We start from the raw sequence: 20,988 nt of genomic DNA on the forward strand, positions 1-20,988 counted from the left end.
ATCATGCTGCTGCACTCTGCATAGGCAGATGACAAATAATGATTCTACTGATTACTGAATGCTTTGTCATCTTGGTTGCTGCCTATGCAGAGTGCTGCAGCATGATAGTTACCTTAATGGCTGTACTCTGCTGTGCTCTGCATAGGCAGCAACCAAGATGCTGTAGCATTGGTTGTACAGCTCTTAGTGACTATAAACCAAGAGGGAAGATTGTAGACAATACTGAATGCGGAGGTGGAAGTACAGTCAGGAGACACCGGGAAGACCCTGGTGCTTTACTCAAAACATAGGTGGGTGATCATGGACAGAGAAGCCGATGATTCCGGTGCTCCACATACCGGCCGGATGCAGGGCAGAGGACCCAGAGGACATGTGGGCACGGAGGTTTTGGGCTGGAGGCAACGACATTATTCTATTTGTTCACCTTTGAAGAAAAATGAAATGGAATCATGTGCAAAGCGTCCATTGTATTAATGATGGAAGTAAAAGCTGAGGCCCCGCTGATTACTATGGGCTTTGTCTCAGTCCCGTTTGTATCAGTTTTTAGAATGGAAAATAAAGTCCCCCCATGCAGAATATTTTCTTCCAATCGAAAAACTGGCACAAAACGGACCCCATAATAATCGTAGGGATCCCTCTGCTTCTGCTTTTGAAATTTGAAATATACGGAAGTGTGAACGCAGCCTTATATAACTATTAGTATTTTCTTAAAATGCAATATATCAGCTTGGAGAAGGGATTCAAAGCATGGTCTGGTGGAAGGAGGTGCGAAATGCCGGCTGTGCCCAAGGTGCTGGGAAACCATGCAGTGTATAAATACACCGTGTGCAGAATTATTAGGCAAATGAGTATTTTGGGGCTGGGGCGCAGGCACCACACAAGAGGGGCTGTGGCGCAGGCACCACACAAGAGGGGCTGGGGCGCAGGCACCACTGGGGGGGCACAGATATCACTTGCGGAGCCCTAACATCAGTGGGGGGGGAGGAGGGACACACAAACCTGGGGGGATACAGAGCATTGGGGCGTACACAGCACTGAGGGGAGGGGGGCCACAAAGCACTGTGTGACGCCCTGGGCAAACCAGGGGTCACAGGTCATAACACCACACGCACCCCACATTCCCTGCAGGAACACCAAGGTCAGAACACAAATCCTTGTTGCCTTCCTCCAGGGGCTGATGATCACACCAGGGGGTGGAGCCAGGCGGTTGGTCTCCACCCATCGAGGAGTTCACAGCCCTGGAGGCGGGAAAACCAGGCAGATGAGTTTTAGAGTTGAAAGTGTGAGGAGTAAACAGTGGAGTTGTAGTGAGAAAAGGAAGAAGGAGAAAGAGAAAAGTGACAGCAAGAAGCCTGAAGTTGGTCCGGGTGTGTGCCCCGGACTGAGACAGCAAGGTTGGCAGACGGCGGTGACCGTCTGCAGGAGAGATTGCTCGGAGGTTGCCGAAAGGACCGTGGACGGGTGGTGACCCGGCGGTACCGGAGCGGTATACAAAGAACAGTCAGCACCAGGGCAGGGGCCTTTCAGATCCCGGCAAGGCTAGGAGTCGCCATAATATGCCAAATCCGTCAGTGAAGGGGACCACTGGGTCTCCCAACAACCAAGTCCCGATTGAAGGCAACAGTCCGACCGTTAAGGGGAGACACCGTCACCACCAAGGCACCAGTTTCCCAGGGCCAGCGCCTGCGGGCAAGAGAGGGGCTCCTCCAGCTCCTATCTAGGTCGGGGAGCGGGTTACCGGTGGGAATCCATCGCTACCAAAGGACTTTACATAGGTGCAGGGAAGAGACTGTCACCGCTAACTGCAGGGAACATCAGCACCGTAGCCGTCCGAGGGACCCGTCCAACCAGCCGTTTGTTTACCGAGAACTTTGTCATCATCCTTTGGCTGAGTGAGTACCTCCGTGCCGCGCGGCACAGCGCTGCCCCTGCGTCCCTGCACCTCCACAGGCCCCATAACCCGCCTGTCCACCATCCCAACCCCATCACTGGGCCCCGGGACCACCAAACCCCCTACACACGGAGGGGCAAATCAACAACTGGCTGCTCCATACCACCACTCCCGGGATCCCCAGACAGAGCAGCGGTGGTGTCCACACAATCACCACAACCGTGGGTGGCGTCACGGACAATAAACTATCCCAACAACCAAACCCCTTTCACTCACGGGCGAGGAGCGCCGCTCGAGTCCCCGGGATCCGGCCCATCGCTCTAGCCACCGAGCGGCAGCCGGATCCAAGCAGTGGGAGAGCGCAGCGTCCCCTCCTCCGCCCGCGACAACTTGGCGTCACGAACAGGATCTTACCGCTCTGCCGTTGGGTAGAGGTGCGCCTTGTGACCGCCGGAGGTGTCCGGCCGGAAAATTTCAGAAGCCGCCATCTTTGGCGCGAAGAGTTCCCGCTCGAGCGTCTTCTCGAGTAGCAGAGGCGCGAAGGCCAAAACCCCGCCCCGATAGAGTAGGGGCCGGAAAGAGGCTAAGGGGGACTTAAACAAGATGTCTGCGCCCGACGGAGCCGCTGGAGGAGCGGTGGTCGCAGCCGCAGTGGCACCCGTGGATGGGAATGGGCCTGCCCAGGTCCCGGCCGTGCTGGCAGGAGGTGCCGCGGCCCCCACTCTTGCTCAGGTGATGCCGTTCTCCTTGCCCTATGCGCCCGGAGCTACCTAGCTACCGCAGTATGACGGGAAACCTGATGCTTTACAGGTCTTCCGGAAAAAGCTTAATCCGCTTTTGGAATTGTACCCCCTGACTGATAAGCAACGTGCAGCGGTAGTGCTGGGCCAGCTAACCGGCGCGGCTGAGCAGGAAGCGGAGACCTGGGCCGAGGGGGACCGGCTCTCTGTAGCCACCATATTTGAGAAGCTACAGACTGCCTTTGAGACCCGTACCGAAGTTGAGCTGAGGATTCAGTTTTACCAGTGCCGGCAACGGCCTGTGGATAGCATTCGGGACTACGCTTTATGCCTGCAAACCGCTCTTCGCACCCTAAAGCGGGTAGACACTATCAATGAGGCGGACAGCAACAAGATGCTAGTAGAGCAATTCGTGCAGGGGATGAGGTCCTCTGAGGATCGCAAACAGCTCCGGCTGTGGGCCCTGGAACACCCTGATGTAAATTTTGCTGTGTTAAAGGAACGGGCCATTAAAGCACTGCAACCCCCAGCTTCAGAAATCTCGGAGCCAGCCCCGTGGCCCATTGAGACAGCCCCCGTCGTGGTGGCCCCTGCTCCACCAGCCTCTCCAAGGCCTACAACTCCCAGCAGCACAATGGAAGAACTGGCAGCCCAGGTCCGCCGTATGGATGGAGACCTCGCCAAGATTCTCGCTGCACTCCAACCTTTGACCAGATCCCAGCCTCCACCCAGGATACAGCTCGCCGACAGCCCTGAGGATGTTCCCTGGATGCAGCGGAGAAGTGCTAACAACTCACGGAACAGACCTCCAACCTGCTACAAGTGCAACAAGCCTGGCCATTACTTCCGACAGTGCCCGTTAAACGAGCAACCCCTGGGGCCACGGGCCAATCCTCAGGAGTAGAACCCCGTGGCCCCCCAGACTGGCGGGACCGGTATATCGGTGCCCGGCCCATCATCCCCGTGGCTGTGGACGGCATACCGGTGATGGCTCTCTTGGACACTGGATCACAGGTAACCACCATACCATACACATTATACCAGCGGTATTGGGGGACAGATGAGCTGGCACCCCCAGATACTAGTATAACACTGATTGCTGCTGATGGACTCCCGTTGACCCAAGTGGGGTATAAACAAGTGGCTATGACAGTGTATGACAGTGGGGCGCGCTGAACTGCAACACCAGGGTATGATTGTGATCATGAATGAACCCAGTGACCATAACCCGAAGATAGTGCTAGGAACCAATGTGATGGAGCACTGTATGGGTGATGTGTTGGCTCTACTGCAGCAGCTGGCCGCCACGGCGGCGGGGAGCCGACAGAGAGCTGTGCAGCGTGAAATCCGAGCCTTGATGTACCGCCAGCATGTAAACTCAACAGGTGGAGAGATTGGTGGAGTGAGAGTGATGGATGCTGCTCCGTTGATTGTACCCCCTAGGAGTGAGATGATGATTTGGTGTAGAGCGGCAGTAGGGCCTCAGGGGCGTGACTACCCTGCCATGATAGAGCCCATGCCCTCCGAACACTGGCCCACCGTAATGGCCGCCCGAGGGGTGGTAGATGTAAAGAAGGGGAGAGTGCCCGTGAGGGTGCTGAACTGTGGGGAGGAAGAAGTCAGGCTTCCCCGGTATGCCACCCTTGCCAAGCTGTTCACCCTAGATCCCCACACGATCCACGAGGCAGCTCCCCCAGTCTCCCCACCTACTACCAGCACTCACCCGCCCCCAGGGGAGTCAAATGAGTGGCACCAACAGCTACACGTGGGCACTGACGATACCCCTATACATCACAAAGAAGGGGTGTACAGGGTGGTGCGGGAGTATGAGCACGTTTTCAGCAAACATCCATTAGACTTTGGGCAGATTAAAGGGGTCCAACACCACATCCCCACCGGTGAGCACCCCCCTATCAGAGAGAGGTACAGGCCTATTCCCCCTGCGCATTACCAATGCGCCAAAGATATGTTGAGGAACATGAAGGAGGCAGGGGTTATTCGAGACAGCTGTAGTCCCTGGGCCGCCCCGCTGGTGCTGGTCAAAAAGAAGGATGGCACCATGCGGATGTGTGTGGACTACCGGAAGATTAACCAGATAACGCATAAAGATGCTTATCCACTGCCCCGTATCGAAGAGTCTTTGGCCGCACTGAGAACTGCAAATTACTTCTCTACCCTCGACCTCACCAGTGGGTACTGGCAAGTGGCAGTGGCACCGGAGGACCGGGAGAAAACCGCCTTCACCACCCCAATGGGGCTCTGTGAATTCAATAGTATGCCGTTCGGACTGTGCAACGCCCCTGGAACCTTCCAACGGCTGATGGAGTGCTGTCTGGGACATCTAAACTTCGAGACCGTCCTGTTATACTTGGATGATGTGATTGTGTACTCCCAGACATATGAAGCCCATCTGGAGCACCTGGCCGAGGTGTTCGCATGCCTTGCTAAATACGGGATGAAGTTGAAGCCCTCCAAGTGTCACCTGCTGAAACCCAGAGTACAGTACCTGGGGCATGTAGTGAGTGCAGAAGGTGTCGCCCCCGACCCTGAGAAGATCACTGCCATCCAAGGCTGGCCGAGACCAACCACAGTGAGGGAAGTAAGGCAGTTTCTGGGTCTGGTGGGGTACTACCGGCGCTTTATCAAGGGGTACACGAAGATGGTTGCCCCCATGCAAGATCTCCTCGTGGGACAGACCAAAGGTGGTAGACCCATCGGAGCCCCACTAGTGTGGGAAGAAAGGCATGAGGAATCCTTCTGCCAGCTGAAAGCGGCCTTGACCGGGGAAGAGGTCCTAGCGTACCCTGACTATGGCTGCCCATTCATCCTATACACAGACGCCAGCAATGTGGGATTGGGGGCAGTCCTGTCCCAGGTCCAGGACGGGAAGGAAAAAGTGATTGCTTATGCTAGCCGAAAACTCCGGCCCACCGAAAGGAACCCTGAGAATTACAGCTCCTTCAAACTCGAGCTCCTGGCACTGGTATGGGCTATCACCGAGCGGTTCCGCCACTACTTGGCCGCAGCAAAATTCACCGCTTTCACGGATAACAATCCGTTGACTCACCTGGACACGGCCAAGTTGGGCGCGTTGGACCAGCGGTGGGTGGCCAGGCTAGCCAACTATGACTTCACAATCAAGTACAGAGCTGGTCATGTCAACATTAATGCTGATGCACTCTCTCGGATGCCCCATTTGTCAGAAGAAGGGTGCGAGGATGACGACCTCGAAGAGATCGAGTTACCTGCCTTTCACCAGCCACCAACTGAGAAGGTACATGTCCACCAACAACGGGTGAACCTGGACCCACTGCCCAGCCAGGAGTGGCAGGAAGCTCAAAACCAGGCGCCTGCTGTCCGCCTCGTCAAGACCCTGGTGGAACATGGCGCTGTTGGAATGGACCCTGCCGCCCCAGCGGAAGCCCAACGCTTGTGGAAGGAACGAAACCGGCTGTATCTACATCAAGGGAAGCTGTACCGTGAGTTGATCAACCCGAAGACTCATGAGAAAATCCGCCAGTTGGTGATTCCCCAAGCTGATGTGCCCACTGTTTTGCAGGCATACCATGATGGTGCCGGACACTTCGGATGGAAGAAGCTGGAGATGCTGTTGAGAGAGCGGTTCTATTGGAGTGGGATGCGGGAGTCTGTAGAGGCTTGGTGCCGAGAGTGCTGTCCTTGCACGCTGAGGAGGAAGGATGAGGCTAGCCAGAGGGCGCCCCTACACCCGATCATTACACATCAGCCGCTGGAGCTGGTCGCCCTGGACCATGTCAAGCTCACCCCCAGCCGAAGTGGGTACGCCTACGTGTTGACCATAGTAGACCACTATTCAAGATTCATGGTGGTTGTCCCAGTCAAGGACCTAACTGGTCGTACTGCCGCTAGAGCATTCCAGGCTTATTTCTGCCGACCACATGGATACCCAGAAAAGGTGCTTACTGACCAAGGCCCGGCTTTTGAAGCAGAGGTGTTCCATGAGTTCTGCCAGTTGTACGGCTGTAAGAAGATCCGGACCACCCCTTACCATGCCCAGACCAACGGCATGTGTGAGAAAATGAACCACTTGGTCCTGGGACTCCTCAAGACGTTACCGCTGGAAGAGCGGAACCTGTGGCCGGAGAAGCTACCCGACTTGGTTGATATGTACAACAACATCCCGTCCAGCTCAACAAAGTGCACCCCAGCATATCTGATGAGGGCTCGCCCCGGCCGACTGCCGGTGGACCTGGAAATGGGATTGGAGGCCCCAGAAGCACTCCCTTCGACAGCTGAATGGGAAACTCGGCGGAGGGTACAATACCGGCAGATTCAAGAATATGTTGAGAAGAACTTGAGTCGGAGTCGGGAACTGCAGGAGCAGCGCTTCAATCAAAAGGCGTCTGCTGGCCCTTTTCAGCCCGGAGATGTCGTCCTGAAGCGGAAGAGGAGAACCCACAAGCTGGATGATCAATGGGAACAAAAGCCCGTACGTCATACAGCCCAGAGGATGGGAAGGCCTACCAAATGAGTCGTGACCAAGGGGGCACTTTGGCCACGGTTTCCCGGGACCATCTGAAAAGGTGCCCACCAGCCTTAAGAGCGGCGGCTAAAGTACCGGTTCCCCTACCAGCAGAAAAGGCAAAAGAGGTGAACCACACTGCAATAGGAGACTTCCCAGCGGACTGGCCTACACAGAACGGCGCGGTGATTCTTCCAGTGATACTGTTCCCACAACCCGTGGATGAAGAAGTGATGGAAGTGGTCAACCGTGAGTCAGTGCCAGTGCCCAGGGATGAACCTGTACCCAGCTCCCCTATGCCTCCGCCTGCCCCACACGATAGCAGGGAGGAGGAACTGATTGTTCCCTCCACCCCACTGCCCAGCCCTACTTACACCGGACCCCGGAGGTCCACCCGTCCCCACTTAGGTACAGTTAAACCGTCCTTTAAAAGGGGGGGGGAGAAAGTCTGTTTGTGTTTGCAAGTTGTTGGAAATGAAAATGATAAGAAAATGGAACCGAACAGTTACCTGATTGTCCTACCGTGATTTGGAAAACCGGCTGTTGCCGGCACCGTTGTCCCCGTGGGGACCGTTTGCAAATTGTTTGGCATAAGGAACTCCTTATGGACAAGCCCGTGAACTTGCAGGGCAACCACAGACGTTAGTGGCCTGTAAATAAGTTGTGTTACCGTTACCGTTTCCGCAATTGCCGCCCCCGGAGAGGCAGGTTGGAGGGAGGGCCCGCAGTAGAGCAGGCTGGGGCGCAGCCACCACCGGGACCGGTGGCTACCCTCTGGAGGGGAAGGACAGATCCCGCTCGGGTAACTTGGTGCAGGACTGGGGTCAAGGGGTGCTGCCTGTTTCTTAGGGGCAGCATCAGGGCCAGGTTGCTTGGGTGGGTGAGAGCGGAGACCGTAACCGTTTAAAAACCGTAACGTTAAGCAATGTGCCTCCCGCTGTGGGATGATGTTAGTATACCGGTATATGTGTTACCGTTTTTCTTATCTTTCAGAAAAAAGAAAAAAAAAAAAGGAAAATAAAACCGGTGTTGGACGGGCAGGCCGAGGACGGTCTGCGTTTTGCTAAGGGGGAATGTGACGCCCTGGGCAAGCCAGGGGTCACAGGTCATAACACCACACGCACCCCACATTCCCTGCAGGAACACCAAGGTCAGAACACAAATCCTTGTTGCCTTCCTCCAGGGGCTGATGATCACACCAGGGGGTGGAGCCAGGCGGTTGGTCTCCACCCATCGAGGAGTTCACAGCCCTGGAGGCGGGAAAACCAGGCAGATGAGTTTTAGAGTTGAAAGTGTGAGGAGTAAACAGTGGAGTTGTAGTGAGAAAAGGAAGAAGGAGAAAGAGAAAAGTGACAGCAAGAAGCCTGAAGTTGGTCCGGGTGTGTGCCCCGGACTGAGACAGCAAGGTTGGCAGACGGCGGTGACCGTCTGCAGGAGAGACTGCTCGGAGGTTGCCGAAAGGACCGCGGACGGGTGGTGACCTGGCGGTACCGGAGCGGTATACAAAGAACAGTCAGCACCAGGGCAGGGGCCTTTCGGATCCCGGCAAGGCTAGGTGTTACACCTCGTGGCTCTCCTGTTGCAAGGAATGAGGTGGTCCCCCATTCCTTGTCTGCCGCGAGCCCTCCTGCTCAGCAGCACCAAAGGTCTGGGAGACTGCGCAGTCTGCAGGAGCTGCCTCCTTGGAGATGCAGCAGAAGGGTGACACCTAGTGGTTCTCCCCTTGCAAGGAATGGAGTGGTCTCCCATCCCTTGTCTGCCACGAGCCCTCCTGCTCAGCATCACAGAGGGTCGGGGAGGTTGCGCAGTGTGCAAAGGATGGATACTCAGGGAAGCAGCAAGACTTCCCTTATCTCTGCACATTGTGAAAACGAGGATCCCGCCTTTATGACCCAGAGGCAGGAAGATGAGTATGTGCCCCACGTGACGTCTTCTGATTCGCTCACTGATATCACACGGCCCGATAACGAGGCTGGTGGTGTGCTGAATCTTGACTGGCTGGGCCAAGACGTCACGAATCCTGATTGGGTCACGTCCATCTCGCGCCCGCCCTTGGGTGGAGCTACACCTCCTTAAAAGCTCCCCCTGCCATCATGGCGGCGTGCGACCGTCCTTCTATGTTTGGATGTCTGGCAGCGTGCTGCCACGCCACTGCTCAGGCATTATTGTCTTTTGTGGGCTTTGCCCTTGCTGCTCAGGCAGCACCTGGTTTGCAGGCCGTGTTCCTGCCTTGCTGCTCCGGCAGTATCTCCTTTAACAGGCCGTGTTCCTGTCCCAGGTGAGCTCCTCGAGTCTCCACTGGACTCACCTGGTTATTGAAAGCACACGTGCGTGGGCACCTCTGTGCTACCCTCGTGCCATATCCTGTGACTCCCGCTGGCACACGTGCGTAGGCACCTCTGTGCGTCCCCGTGCAACAGGTACACCGATCGAGAAGCCCCGAGCCATACAACCCTCACGGGTTAGGGCGGACCGGTGTACATAGATCGTCTGTGACATTCCAGATGATCACTAGTAGCAACCCGCTCACTCTTTCCTGACCATAGCAGCGGTCCCTTACACCGCACAGTGGACCTTGACCGGCGGAAGCTGTCCATTTCCCATCTTGGCACGCTTCCCCGGGTCCCCCTCGTAACAGCTAGGAGTCGCCATAATTTGCCAAATCCGTCAGTGAAGGGGACCACTGGGTCTCCCAACAACCAAGTCCCGATTGAAGGCAACAGTCCGACCGTTAAGGGGAGACACCGCCACCGCCAAGGCACCAGTTTCCCAGGGCCAGCGCCTGCGGGCAAGAGAGGGGCTCCTCCGGCTCCTATCTAGGTCGGGGAGCGGGTTACCGGTGGGAATCCATCGCTACCAAAGGACTTTACATAGGTGCAGGGAAGAGACTGTCACCGCTAACTGCAGGGAACATCAGCACCGTAGCCGTCCGAGGGACCCGTCCAACCAGCCGTTTGTTTACCGAGAACTTTGTCATCATCCTTTGGCTGAGTGAGTACCTCCGTGCCGCGCGGCACAGCGCTGCCCCTGCATCCCTGCACCTCCACAGGCCCCATAACCCGCCTGTCCACCATCCCAACCCCATCACTGGGCCCCGGGACCACCAAACCCCCTACCCACGGAGGGGCAAATCAACAACTGGCTGCTCCATACCACCACTCCCGGGATCCCCAGACAGAGCAGCGGTGGTGTCCACACAATCACCACAACCGTGGGTGGCGTCACGGACAATAAACTATCCCAACAACCAAACCCCTTTCACTCACGGGCGAGGAGCGCCGCTCAAGTCCCCGGGATCCGGCCCATCGCTCGAGCCACCGAGCAGCAGCAGGCCGCAGCAGTAGCGGCAGCCGGACCCGAGCAGTGGGAGAGCGCAGCGTCCCCTCCTCCGCCCGCAACAACTGGACAGGGCACACAGCAGCAGAGGGCTGGCACTGGACACACAGCAGCGCCGGACTCACAGCACCGGAGAGCAGGCACCGGACACGCAGCTCCGATGACTGGGGGCGGGCACGCAGCTCAGAGGGCCAAGGGGCGGGAACGCAGCTCAGAGGGCCAAGGGGCGGGAACGCAGCTCAGAGGGCCGGGGGACGGGAACGCAGCTCAGAGGGCCGGGGGGCGGCACGCAGCTCTGAGAGACGGGGAGCGGGAACGCAGCTCAGAGGGCCGGGGGGTGGGAACGCAGCTCAGAGGGCGGGCAACGCAGAGCACTAAACCCGCCCACAAAGTAAGTCCTCTCTCGCTGGCACTGGCCAGCGGGAGAGCACATTGGTAAGCACAGCAGCACATGTGCGGATTTAAAGGGCCGGCGCACAAGATGGCGGTGGCAGCTCGAGCACTGCCGCCCCCGGGAATTTGCCCGGGGGCCGCATAAAAGGGCATGGCGGGCCGTATACGGCCCGTGGGCCGGAGGTTCCCCACCCCTGGTTTACCTGGTGAAAATAAACAAATGAGATGGGAATATATTTGGTTTTTATTAAGTTGTCTAATAATTCTGCACAGTAATAGTCACCTGCACAAACAGATCCTCCTAAGAAGCCAAATCTAAAAAAGACCGCACTCCAACTGCCAAAAATATTAAGCTTTGATATTTATGAGTCTTTTGGGTTGATTGAGAACATAGTTGTTGATCAATAAAAAAAATCCTCTCAAATACAACTTGCCTAATAATTCTGCACACGGTGTATACTGTATATATGTGTGTGTGTGTACATATATATTTATTTTTTTATTAACTTTCCTCCACACTAAAATTACAATATCAAAAGGAAAAGTCGTAGAATATGGAGATCACAGAATGGAGACGTCCCTGATCTGGCAAAAAAGGTTTTCATAACCTTTGGATTTCTTCAGTCTGGAGTCAGAAATCCCGGCACTTGCCGCCTCGGCTGCTGTCAGTCTGGTTATTAAAGGGGTTGTCCAGGGATAACAGTCTGCAGTGACTCTCCTTGTAACTCCACACAGCCTCATAATATGATTGAATATGGCAAAAAAATAAATGACAGCTCTGATGAAATGTAACATTTTATTGAAGGAAAGTTTTGTGAAGAATCATTTCTGGGGGTTGATGACTCTTGCGAAGAACAGAATACTGTTGGTTTTCTTGTCATATATAGATAATGTGAAAGGACGGTTAAAACTAATATCTGGATGAGTGGAGGTTGGGATCATCTCCATCACTGTAGTGCCGGCCGCCTCCGTCCCCTTCTCATCCACACTGAGAACAGCTTTATGGACAGCCTGCGGAGGGGGAGAACAAGACGCCTCTTAAAATCCTTACTATAGTTGGTATGAAAAGCATTCAGACCCCTTTAAATTTTTCACTCTCTATTTCATTGCAGCCATTTAGTAAATTCAAAAAACTTCATTTTTTTTTCTCAGTAATGTGCACTCTGCCCCCATCCCCCAACTTGACAGAAAAAAACCCAGAAATGTAGAAATTTTTGCAAATTTATTAAACAAGAAAAACTGAAATATCCCATAATCATAAGTATTCAGCCCCTTTGCTCAGTATTGAGTACAGGCACCCTCCCTTTTGAGCTAGTACAGCCATGAAACGTCTTGAGATTCTGGATTTGGGGACCCTCGACCATTCTTCCTTGCAGATCCTCTCCAGTTCCGTCAGGTTAGATGGTGGACGCCATTTTCAGGTCTCTCCAGAGATGCTCAATTGGGTTTAGGTCAGGGCTCTGGCTGGGCCGGTCAAGAATGGTCACAGAGTTGTTCTGAAGCCGCTCCTTTATTATTTTAGCTGTGTGCTTAGGGTCATTGTCTTGTTGGAAGGTGAACCTTCGACCAAGTCTGAGGTCCAGAGCACTCTGGAGGAGGTTTTCTTCCAGGATATCTCTGTACTTGGCCGCATTCATCTTTCCTTCAATTGCCACCAGTCGTCCTGTCCCTGCCCCCATAGCATGATGCTGCCACCACCATGTCTCACTGTGGGGATTGTTTTGGGCAGGTGATGAGCAGTGCCTGGTTTTCTCCACACATACCGCTTAGAATTATCACCAGAAAGTTCTCTCTTTGTCTCATTAGACCAGAGAATCTTATTTCTCATAGTCTGGGAGTCCTTCATGTGTTTTTTTGCAAACTCTATATGGGCTTTCATATGTCTTGCACTGAGGAGAGGCTTCCGTCAGGCCATTCTGCTATAAAGGCCCGACTGGTGGATGCTGCAGTGATGGTTGACTTTGTGGAACTTTCTCCCATCTCCCTACTGCATCTGTGGCGCCCCTGAGGCTTCCGTCGCCACAGAGATATTGCACCTCAGCCAGAGGTGTGATGTCCTATCCTAGGTAAGGACAAAGGTATATACCGGTTCACAGGCAAATTCACATGAACACCCATTGTTAGGCACATACAGGGACCAGAGATAGTGGCAGCTACCCCTGTGCTGTAGTCAGGGGGCCGTAAGGCCCATCTCTCCTCCCATGGGGTGGGGGCCTAGCAACAGGAAAAGTGGGAGGAGCCAACTAGAAAGTGAGGGTAGAAACAGGAAGTTCAAGGGCAGAGTAGTCTGTCAGTAGGAGAGAGGAGTGAGGAGTCTGCATGAGGCAGAGGAGGAGAATGGTAGTAGGTTGAGACAGTGAAGAGAGAGAAGTTTCCTGGTGGAGATCCTGGGCCCCGGCTAGGCCCAGGTGACACCACAGACAGAGAAGAGAGGATCCCAGGGCCACGGAAGGGCATATTTGCTCGTGGCCTGCTCCACAGGAAGATCGGGTGGAGGGATCTGGCTGCATTCGGGGACGGTCCCCAGACAGAGCGAAGAAAGACATTTCCTCAAAGTAACAACGAAGGCCCCGGGTGGTTGCAAGCGCCCAGGGCCACAACCTGCTGTAGATCCCCTGGGAAGAGGGCAAGATTCCAGTCAGGCAAGCCCCCTTGACCAGATTCTATGGGAGAGGCCAAGACAAGTTCTTTTATCAAAGTCAAGGCTGTGAAGCCAGCCAAGGAAAGAGACCTAAAAGTGGTGCACCGGTATTAACCCTAAGAATTACCTGGGATCGGTGGAGGCACCGGATGGTGGATTCCAGCACTCCAACGGCCACCAGTCTGCTGCAGCCCTGGCAACAGTGAGTAAAAGACCTTGAACTGCAACCTCCGGTGTCACTTCCTTTATTTCGCCCTGCACTGCGTCATTCACAAAACACCATAGACTCTTACGAGCACCAACGGTTGTCCCGGGGTACCGCTCCACCTGTGGGGAGCAGAACCACCATAGCTGCCATTACATCAGCCCCGGAGACCCCATCCAGCAGCGGCAGCTCCATAGCCGCAATCCACAGGTGGCGTCACGAATATATTTCCATAAACTTTATTATTAATCATCACCATCCATACCGCCACTTTAATTGACTCCACCAGGGTCACGGAGTCGGGCCCCGCCACCGCTGACTACCCTGGACTAGTCCGGCCCCACACCGAGTCACCTAAGGCCCTGGGGTGGGCGAGTCACATCTCTGGAGCTCAGCCACAGTGATCTTGAGGTTATTCTTTACCTCTCACCAAGGCTCTTCTCCCACAATTGCTCAGTTTGGCTGGACGGCCGGGTCTAGGTAGAGTTTTGGTGGTCCCAAACTTCTTCCATTAAAGGGTTATGGAGGCCACCGTGCTCTTAGGAATCTTGAGTACTGCATAAATTCTTTTGTAACCTTGGCCAGATCTGTGCCTTGCCACAATTCTGTCTCTGAGCTCCTAGAGCACTTCCTTTGACCTCATGATCCTCATTTGGTGTGACATGCAGTGTGAGCTGTGAGGTCTTATATAGACAGGTGTGCGCCTTTCCAAATCACGTCCTATCAGTGTAATTACACACAGCCGGACTCCAATGAAGGAGGAGAACCATCTAAAGGAGGATCACAAGGAAATGGACAGCATGTGACTTACATATGAGTGTCTGAGCAAAGGGGCTGAATACTTATGACCATGTGATATCTCAGTTTTTCTTGTTTAATACATTTGCAAAAATTTCTACATTTCTGTTTTCTTCTGTCAAGATGGGGGATGGAAACTAAATTGGGAGAGAAAAGGCGCAATAGGGTCTTACCCGATTTACTGGGTAAAAAGTATAAAGAAGCGGTGCACTCACCTGATCGGGTTGTGCCAGTCACAACTCCTTTAGTGGCATAAGCGAGTGCCTAAGTGGTCCAGCAGCAGCCCTGTTGTACAAGTGGAACATCAACTTAGGAACTGGAGGAAAACAGGTTTAGCGCCGCGCTTGAAGACCACGGACATCAGTGTTGAACAAACAATTATTTTATTTCATTTCATTCCTACGCGTTTCGGAGACCACAACTGCCTCCTTCTTTTCCCTGAAGAAGGAGGCAGTTGTGGTCTCCGAAACGCGTAGGAATTAAATGAAATAAAAGAATTGTTTGTTCAACACTGATGTCCGTGGTCTTCAAGCGCGGCGCTAAACCTGTTTTCCTCCAGTTCCGAAGTTGATGTTCCAAGATGGGGGATGGGGCGCAGAGTGCACATTAATGAGAATTTACCAAATGGCTGCAGTGAAACAAAGAGTGAAAAATTTAAAGGGGTCTGAATACTTTCCGTACCCACTGTATATAGAATGGAAATAAATCGGAGATAGATGGATCGATCGATGGATCTTACCTTAGCAATCTTTGCATTGGTTTGTTCAGTAATTCCAGATAGATCAGCCTTGTCTGAGAAGATGTCTACTACGCCCATCTTGCTTAATGTTTCCTTAATGTTGATAGTGCTGGAGATCTCGAATTTTGGGAGGAATAGGTCCACCACTCTATGTAAAATAAAGAGGAGCAGAATCATATATATATATATACTTTGTTATCTTGTCCTGAAAAAATGTACTTGCCAAGAAAAGGATTGTGTTTCTACATCCTGACACACGGTGATCCCTTCATGACTATTGTAGTGCCCCCAAATTACTCCAAGATGGAAAAATAGACTAATGCGGGCGTCACACGATACGATCTATCGTGCGATCGCACGAGCGATCGTACCCGCCCCCGTCGTTTGTGCGTCACAGGCAAACCGCTGCCTGTGTCGCACAAAGTCGTTAAACCTCGGTCACACGAACTTACCTGCTGAGGGGCGTCGCTGTGGGCGGTGAACATCCACTTCCTGAAGGGGGTGGGTTGTTTGGCGTCACTGCGACGTCACACAGCGGCCGCCCAATAGAAGAGGAGAGGCGGAGATGAGCGGGATGTAAACATCCCGCCCACCTCCTTCCTTCCGCATTGCCAGCGGGAGCCGCGGGACGTAGGTAAGCTGTGTTCATCGTTCCCGCGGTGTCACACGGAGCGATGTGTGCTGCCCCGGGTACGATGAACTACCTGCGCAAATAAGATTAAACGATTTTTTTTAAAAATGAGCGGCGTGTGCACGATACACGATTTACAACCGATTAAGAGTCGCTCTTAGGTGTCACACGAGACGAAGTCGTGAACGATGCCGGATGTGCGTCACGAAAACCGTGACCCCCACAACATATCACACAATAGATCGTCTCGTGTGACGTCCGCATAAGGGTGATGATTATGAGAGATGAATATATAAGAGTGACCAAAGCAGAAAGAATAGAGAGAAAGAGGAGAGAGGGAAGAGGCTGTATACACAGTTATAGTGGGTGACCGGGTGACTAAAGAGCGTCCTCCTTAGCCTCCATAATGGCCGCCTATGGATACAACTTCCTTTTTAGTTATGGCAAGAAAAACAGCTTAGTGTGCGATAGACAGAGACATAGATAAACACTATAGATAGATATCAGATAAAAGTCAGGTGGCCATATATTTCCTTACCGTCTCCTCATCGACTTCTTCCACTTTTGAATTGTTTCACTATTATAATTCTGTTCTATTTCGTGTAACTTTCCCTTCTTCGGCAGGATGAATAAGGCGTTGGCATCTCCTTTATAGGGTAAGGAGATCACGGTGGCCTCATCACTAAAAACCACGTCATACCATCCCATTCTATTCATGAACGGCACCTTCACAGTTGTGTTCTCACTGACGTGAAAGTCTCCTTCTTTCGTCCGGTCTACAGTAAATGGTTTTTCCCATTTACCTGTGAAGAAATATTAAGAAAAATGGTTGTATCACTGAGATAATAGTGGCTGAGCTGTGATATTATATGACAGGTGTTATTTACACTCAAAAAATGTGAAGTAGGAGAAAACTTTACCCAAAACTTTACGCAACTGCAAGTGAGACATCCCATTGATAGCAGAGGACGGTTTACTAGAGAAGGGTTTGGTATTAATATTTCCATCTTAGATAATCATGGGCGCTACTGAGCATGGATGGGGGGTGAAGACATAATTTATATGACCATGTGTGGTGGACTATGTGTTATACAGTAATTACCTCTGAAATAAATGTAGTTGATCAGGACCAAAATGGCATCCTGGTCTATGCTGTCCAGCAGATCTGTGATTTTGCCATGGGTGTTCTTTTCTACGTAACTATTAATCTGATTTTTCGCTTCTTCACTGTTCCTGAAGTCAGTTGAAAATGCCTCGGAGTTGTAGAGCTTCTTCGCCTTATCTAAGAACGTCTGGAGAATCTTATATTCTCTGGATATGAAGAGCGCGTTCCCACCACTGAGTTGCAGCTCCCTGTCCACATCATTCAGGAGAACCTGAAGTTGGTGAACGCCTTCATGCATGTCTTGTTCTGAAAGCTCCGAAATATTGAAACCGATTCCTTCAATGATTTGTGAGCGGGTGTGATCCTTAGCACCAAGAGACAGCAGAGCAAATGCAGTCGAAATACTGACCGGTGAGAAGACAATGTTCTCTGAAGGATGATCTAGAGCCACCTGCCGATACAGGTCAAAGGAGAATTTTGAAGTGTATGGAGCTATCTTGTGGCAGGGCATGGACTCCTTGCATTGGGTTTCCGCTTTCATGGTATGGCCATCATGGTGGTCATTGTTATGTTTAGGATCGCCTTCATGGTGATCAGCAAAAGCCAATGTGAGAAGTAGAGCCACTCCCAAAAACAGAAAGAACCTCATTGTTCTGAAATAAAAAGAACATTTCACTCCTAGTCAGATTATGCTGAAGACAATAAAAATACGTCCTCTCTATACCTCCCACTATTACCTGCCATTAATCACTTAGTAATAGGATGTACTTTTATATTATATTTGTGTTTTTTTGTTGGCTCTCAGAATACCTTGAGCCTAATTCATCATTTGCATTTTTTCATATTTACTTTTTACGTCTTGTGATATTTCTTGACTTTTTCAAAATGGTGCAGGCTGTTAATGGCAATGAAAAAAATGTTTACATTTTTGGCTTTAAACCTTTTCCCAATTTTCTGCTAAAATATTACAAAATTTTGTCAAGAAGTTATGACGTACATGACCTCACTAGAGGGGGGGGGGGTGTTGGAGTATACTTGCGTAATAAAAGTTATGGCACTGTTTAAAAAAAACTAAAACATATTGAAAACCCCAAACTGCGCCCACAATAATGAGCAAAAGAAAAACAGTCAAACACGTACATAAAAGGCTTTAAAAAAGTTGCAAATTAGAAAAAGAATAAGGTGCAAATGAAATGCAGACAAAAGATGACAAAAAGTAAATAGCAATATTGACTATTGGAGACCCTTTGTTCTTTGAGAAGTCATCTAAGAAGTACGGAACATTGTAGGTGGTTTGTCAGCAATAAAACATAATTAACCCTTTCACGACCGGCCGATTTTTCGCTTTCCGTTTTTTTTTTTCGCCATTCTTTTTCTGAGAGACGTAACTTTTTTATTTTTCAGTCAATATGGTCATGTGAGGGCTCATTTTTTGCGGAACGAGCTGTACTTTTAAATGAAACCATCAGTTTTACCATATTGTGTACTAGAAAATGGCAAAAAAATTCCAAATGCTGAAAAATTGCAAAAAAAGTGCGATAGCACTATGGTTTTTGAGATATTTTATTCACTGTGTTCACTATATGGTAAAACTGATGTGTGGGTGTGATGCCTCAGGTCAGTGCGAGTTCGTAGACACCAAACATGTATAGGTTTACTTTTATATAAGGGGTTAAAAAAAAATCGGAAGTTTGTCCGAAAAAAGTGGCGCACGTTTTACGCCATATTCCGTGACCCGTAGCGTTCTCATTTTTCGGGATCTTAGGCTCAATGACGGCTTATTTTTTGCGTCTCGAGCTGACGTTTTTAACGGTACCATTTTTGCGCAGATGCTACGTTTTGATCGCCTCTTATTGCATTTTGCGCAAAAGTTGTGGCGACAAAAAAACGTCGTTTTGGCGTTTGGAATTTTTTTGCCGCTACGCCGTTTACTGATCAGATTAATTGATTTTATATTTTGATAGATCGGGCGTTTCTGAACGCGGCGATACCAAATGTGTGTATATTTTTTATTTTTTTAACCCTTTAATTTTCAATGGGGCGAATGGGGGGTGATTTGAACTTTTAGGTTTTTTTGTTTTTTTTTAATTTTTTAAAACTTATTTTTTTACTTTTTTTTTTTATTTTACTAGTCCCCCTAGGGGGCTATTGCGATCAGCATTCCGATCGCTCTGCAGTATCTGCTGATCACAGCTGGAAGGCTGTAAACAGCAGATACGCTGTCTTTCTCTTTTGCTGTGCCCCGGGCACAGCGAAAGTGAAACCAATTCATGTGTAGTACAGGAGTCATCACATGACCCTGTACTACCATGACAACTATCGGGAGTCACGTGATCGCGTCACGTGACTTCCGGTTTCGGCGGTAAGTAAAAACTTTACCGCGATTGCGCTTATAATGGCGCTGTCATGTATTGACAGCGCCATATAAGGGGTTAATCGGCACGAGCAGATAACGATTCTGCTCGTGCCTAGCAGGCACACATCTCAGCTGTGAAAATCAGCTGAGATGTGTGCCGATCGCGGCATGCTGCCGCCGGAGGACCGCGGGCAGTAAGATTATGTCATTTAGGACGTAATTTTACGGCCCGCGGTCGTTAAGGGGTTAAGACAAAACAATCACTGATCTCGAGGAGACCAGCCAGAGAAAACACTGCCAGCAGCCAGCGAGGGCGCTCAATACAGTGAAATCCTAGGTACATTGCCCCCTGGGAAATGTGCAAATCAAAAAAGTCCATGGAGCCTCTGTTAGGAGTCTCAACACAGAAACCAGCCAGTTATCCCTCCGGGAAGGACCCAGCCAAGGGGTGGTTCTTTTTAGGAGACCACCATAACCATCATATTAAGTGGCCCTTTTGGTCAAATATCCAACAAAACAATCACTGATCTCGGGGAGACCAGTAGTTATGGTGGTCTCCTTAAAAGAGCCACCCCTTGGCTGGGTCCTTCCTGGAGGGATATCTGGCTGGTTTCTGTGTTGAGACTCCTAACAGAGGCTCCATGGACTTTTTTGATTTGAATAAAACAAAATTATACACATGAGAGGTAACTAATTGGTGCAGGAGACACTCTACTGTCCAGTCGTGGATGCTAAAATTTATAACAATATAGGATTAGAAAGTTGTGACTCCTTTCATCCAGAACCAGTGTCACACCCGTGCTCAGATTGAAGTCATATCTGTCAGCACTAATGTAGGGTAGGAAGATCATGGGGACATCAGAAAACCATTGGACTCATTGACTCTTATTACGTAGGAAGCAAATTGAAGAAAAAATATGAAAAATTCCACAAATTCGACAATGTCGTAAATGTGAAAAACATCCATTATACACAACATCTTGGTACTCACGGTGTTTCCAGCTCCTCCAGACCTTGCAGGTGTCTCCAGGATCACAGATGACTTTATATAGGACAATGGCTCCATATTCTTGTAAAACCTTCATCCTCTAATCATTAACTACATAATCTGTGCCCTGCCGGATCGTCTTTGCCAAAGTCAATTAAAATTATTTGGTTTTGAGTTATCTCAGTGTTCGGCACACTCTATTCCCCTTGTCCACACGATGCAGACACACAGTCAAAATTGCAATATTAGTTTTGTAAGTTATTTAAAAAGAAAAAAGAACCAAATTTTTGGAAATCTTCTTTGCCATAGATTTGTCAGATGGTCAAAATTTAAAGGGGAAAATTGGATATAGTTTCACACAAAACCTCAGAAATGGTCTGGACAAATTTATCAACACCTTTTCCAAATTGTGGGTAAACAACTTTGGTTCAAGAATGTGACGCACGTTCAAACTCAGCTGTGACAAGTATTAGCTGTGGGCAATAAGAAAATCACACCTGAAACCAGATAAAAAAGGGAGAAGTTGACTCAATCTTCGCATTGTGTGTCAGACTAAGCATGGAGAACAGAAAGAAGAGACGAAAACTATCTGGGGACCAAAATTGTTGAAAGATATCAACAATCTCAAGGTTACAAGTTTATCTCCAGAGATTTTGATGTTCCT

At 50.8% G+C, this 20,988-nt stretch overlaps 1 protein-coding gene across 1 annotated transcript; it reads right to left on the reverse strand.

Moving 5' to 3' along the window:
- Window positions 1-11,683: 11,683 nt before the first annotated feature.
- On the reverse strand, window positions 11,684-17,629 carry LOC142258471 (alpha-1-antitrypsin-like). The gene is made up of 4 exons (XM_075331091.1): window positions 16,978-17,629; window positions 16,414-16,678; window positions 15,245-15,392; window positions 11,684-11,872 (listed from the first exon to the last, which is right to left on the reverse strand). The coding sequence occupies exons 1-4, from the start codon at window positions 17,627-17,629 to the stop codon at window positions 11,684-11,686; spliced, it is 1,254 nt and encodes a 417-aa protein (XP_075187206.1).
- Window positions 17,630-20,988: the final 3,359 nt, after the last annotated feature.

Source organism: Anomaloglossus baeobatrachus, chromosome 12 (genome assembly GCF_048569485.1).
Source record: "Anomaloglossus baeobatrachus isolate aAnoBae1 chromosome 12, aAnoBae1.hap1, whole genome shotgun sequence".
NCBI lineage: Eukaryota > Metazoa > Chordata > Amphibia > Anura > Aromobatidae > Anomaloglossus > Anomaloglossus baeobatrachus.

What these genes read in the sequence shown, in the direction of transcription:
- LOC142258471 (XM_075331091.1), bottom strand. Translation starts at nt 17,629, where the DNA reads ATGAGGTTCTTTCTGTTTTTGGGAGTGGCTCTACTTCTCACATTGGCT. An exon ending in CAACTACATTTATTTCAGAG is followed by an intron (nt 16,679 to 16,977) that starts GTAATTACTGTA and finishes ATTTCTTCACAG; the next exon opens with GTAAATGGGAAAAACCATTT. An exon ending in AAGAAGTCGATGAGGAGACG is followed by an intron (nt 15,393 to 16,413) that starts GTAAGGAAATAT and finishes TATTTTACATAG; the next exon opens with AGTGGTGGACCTATTCCTCC.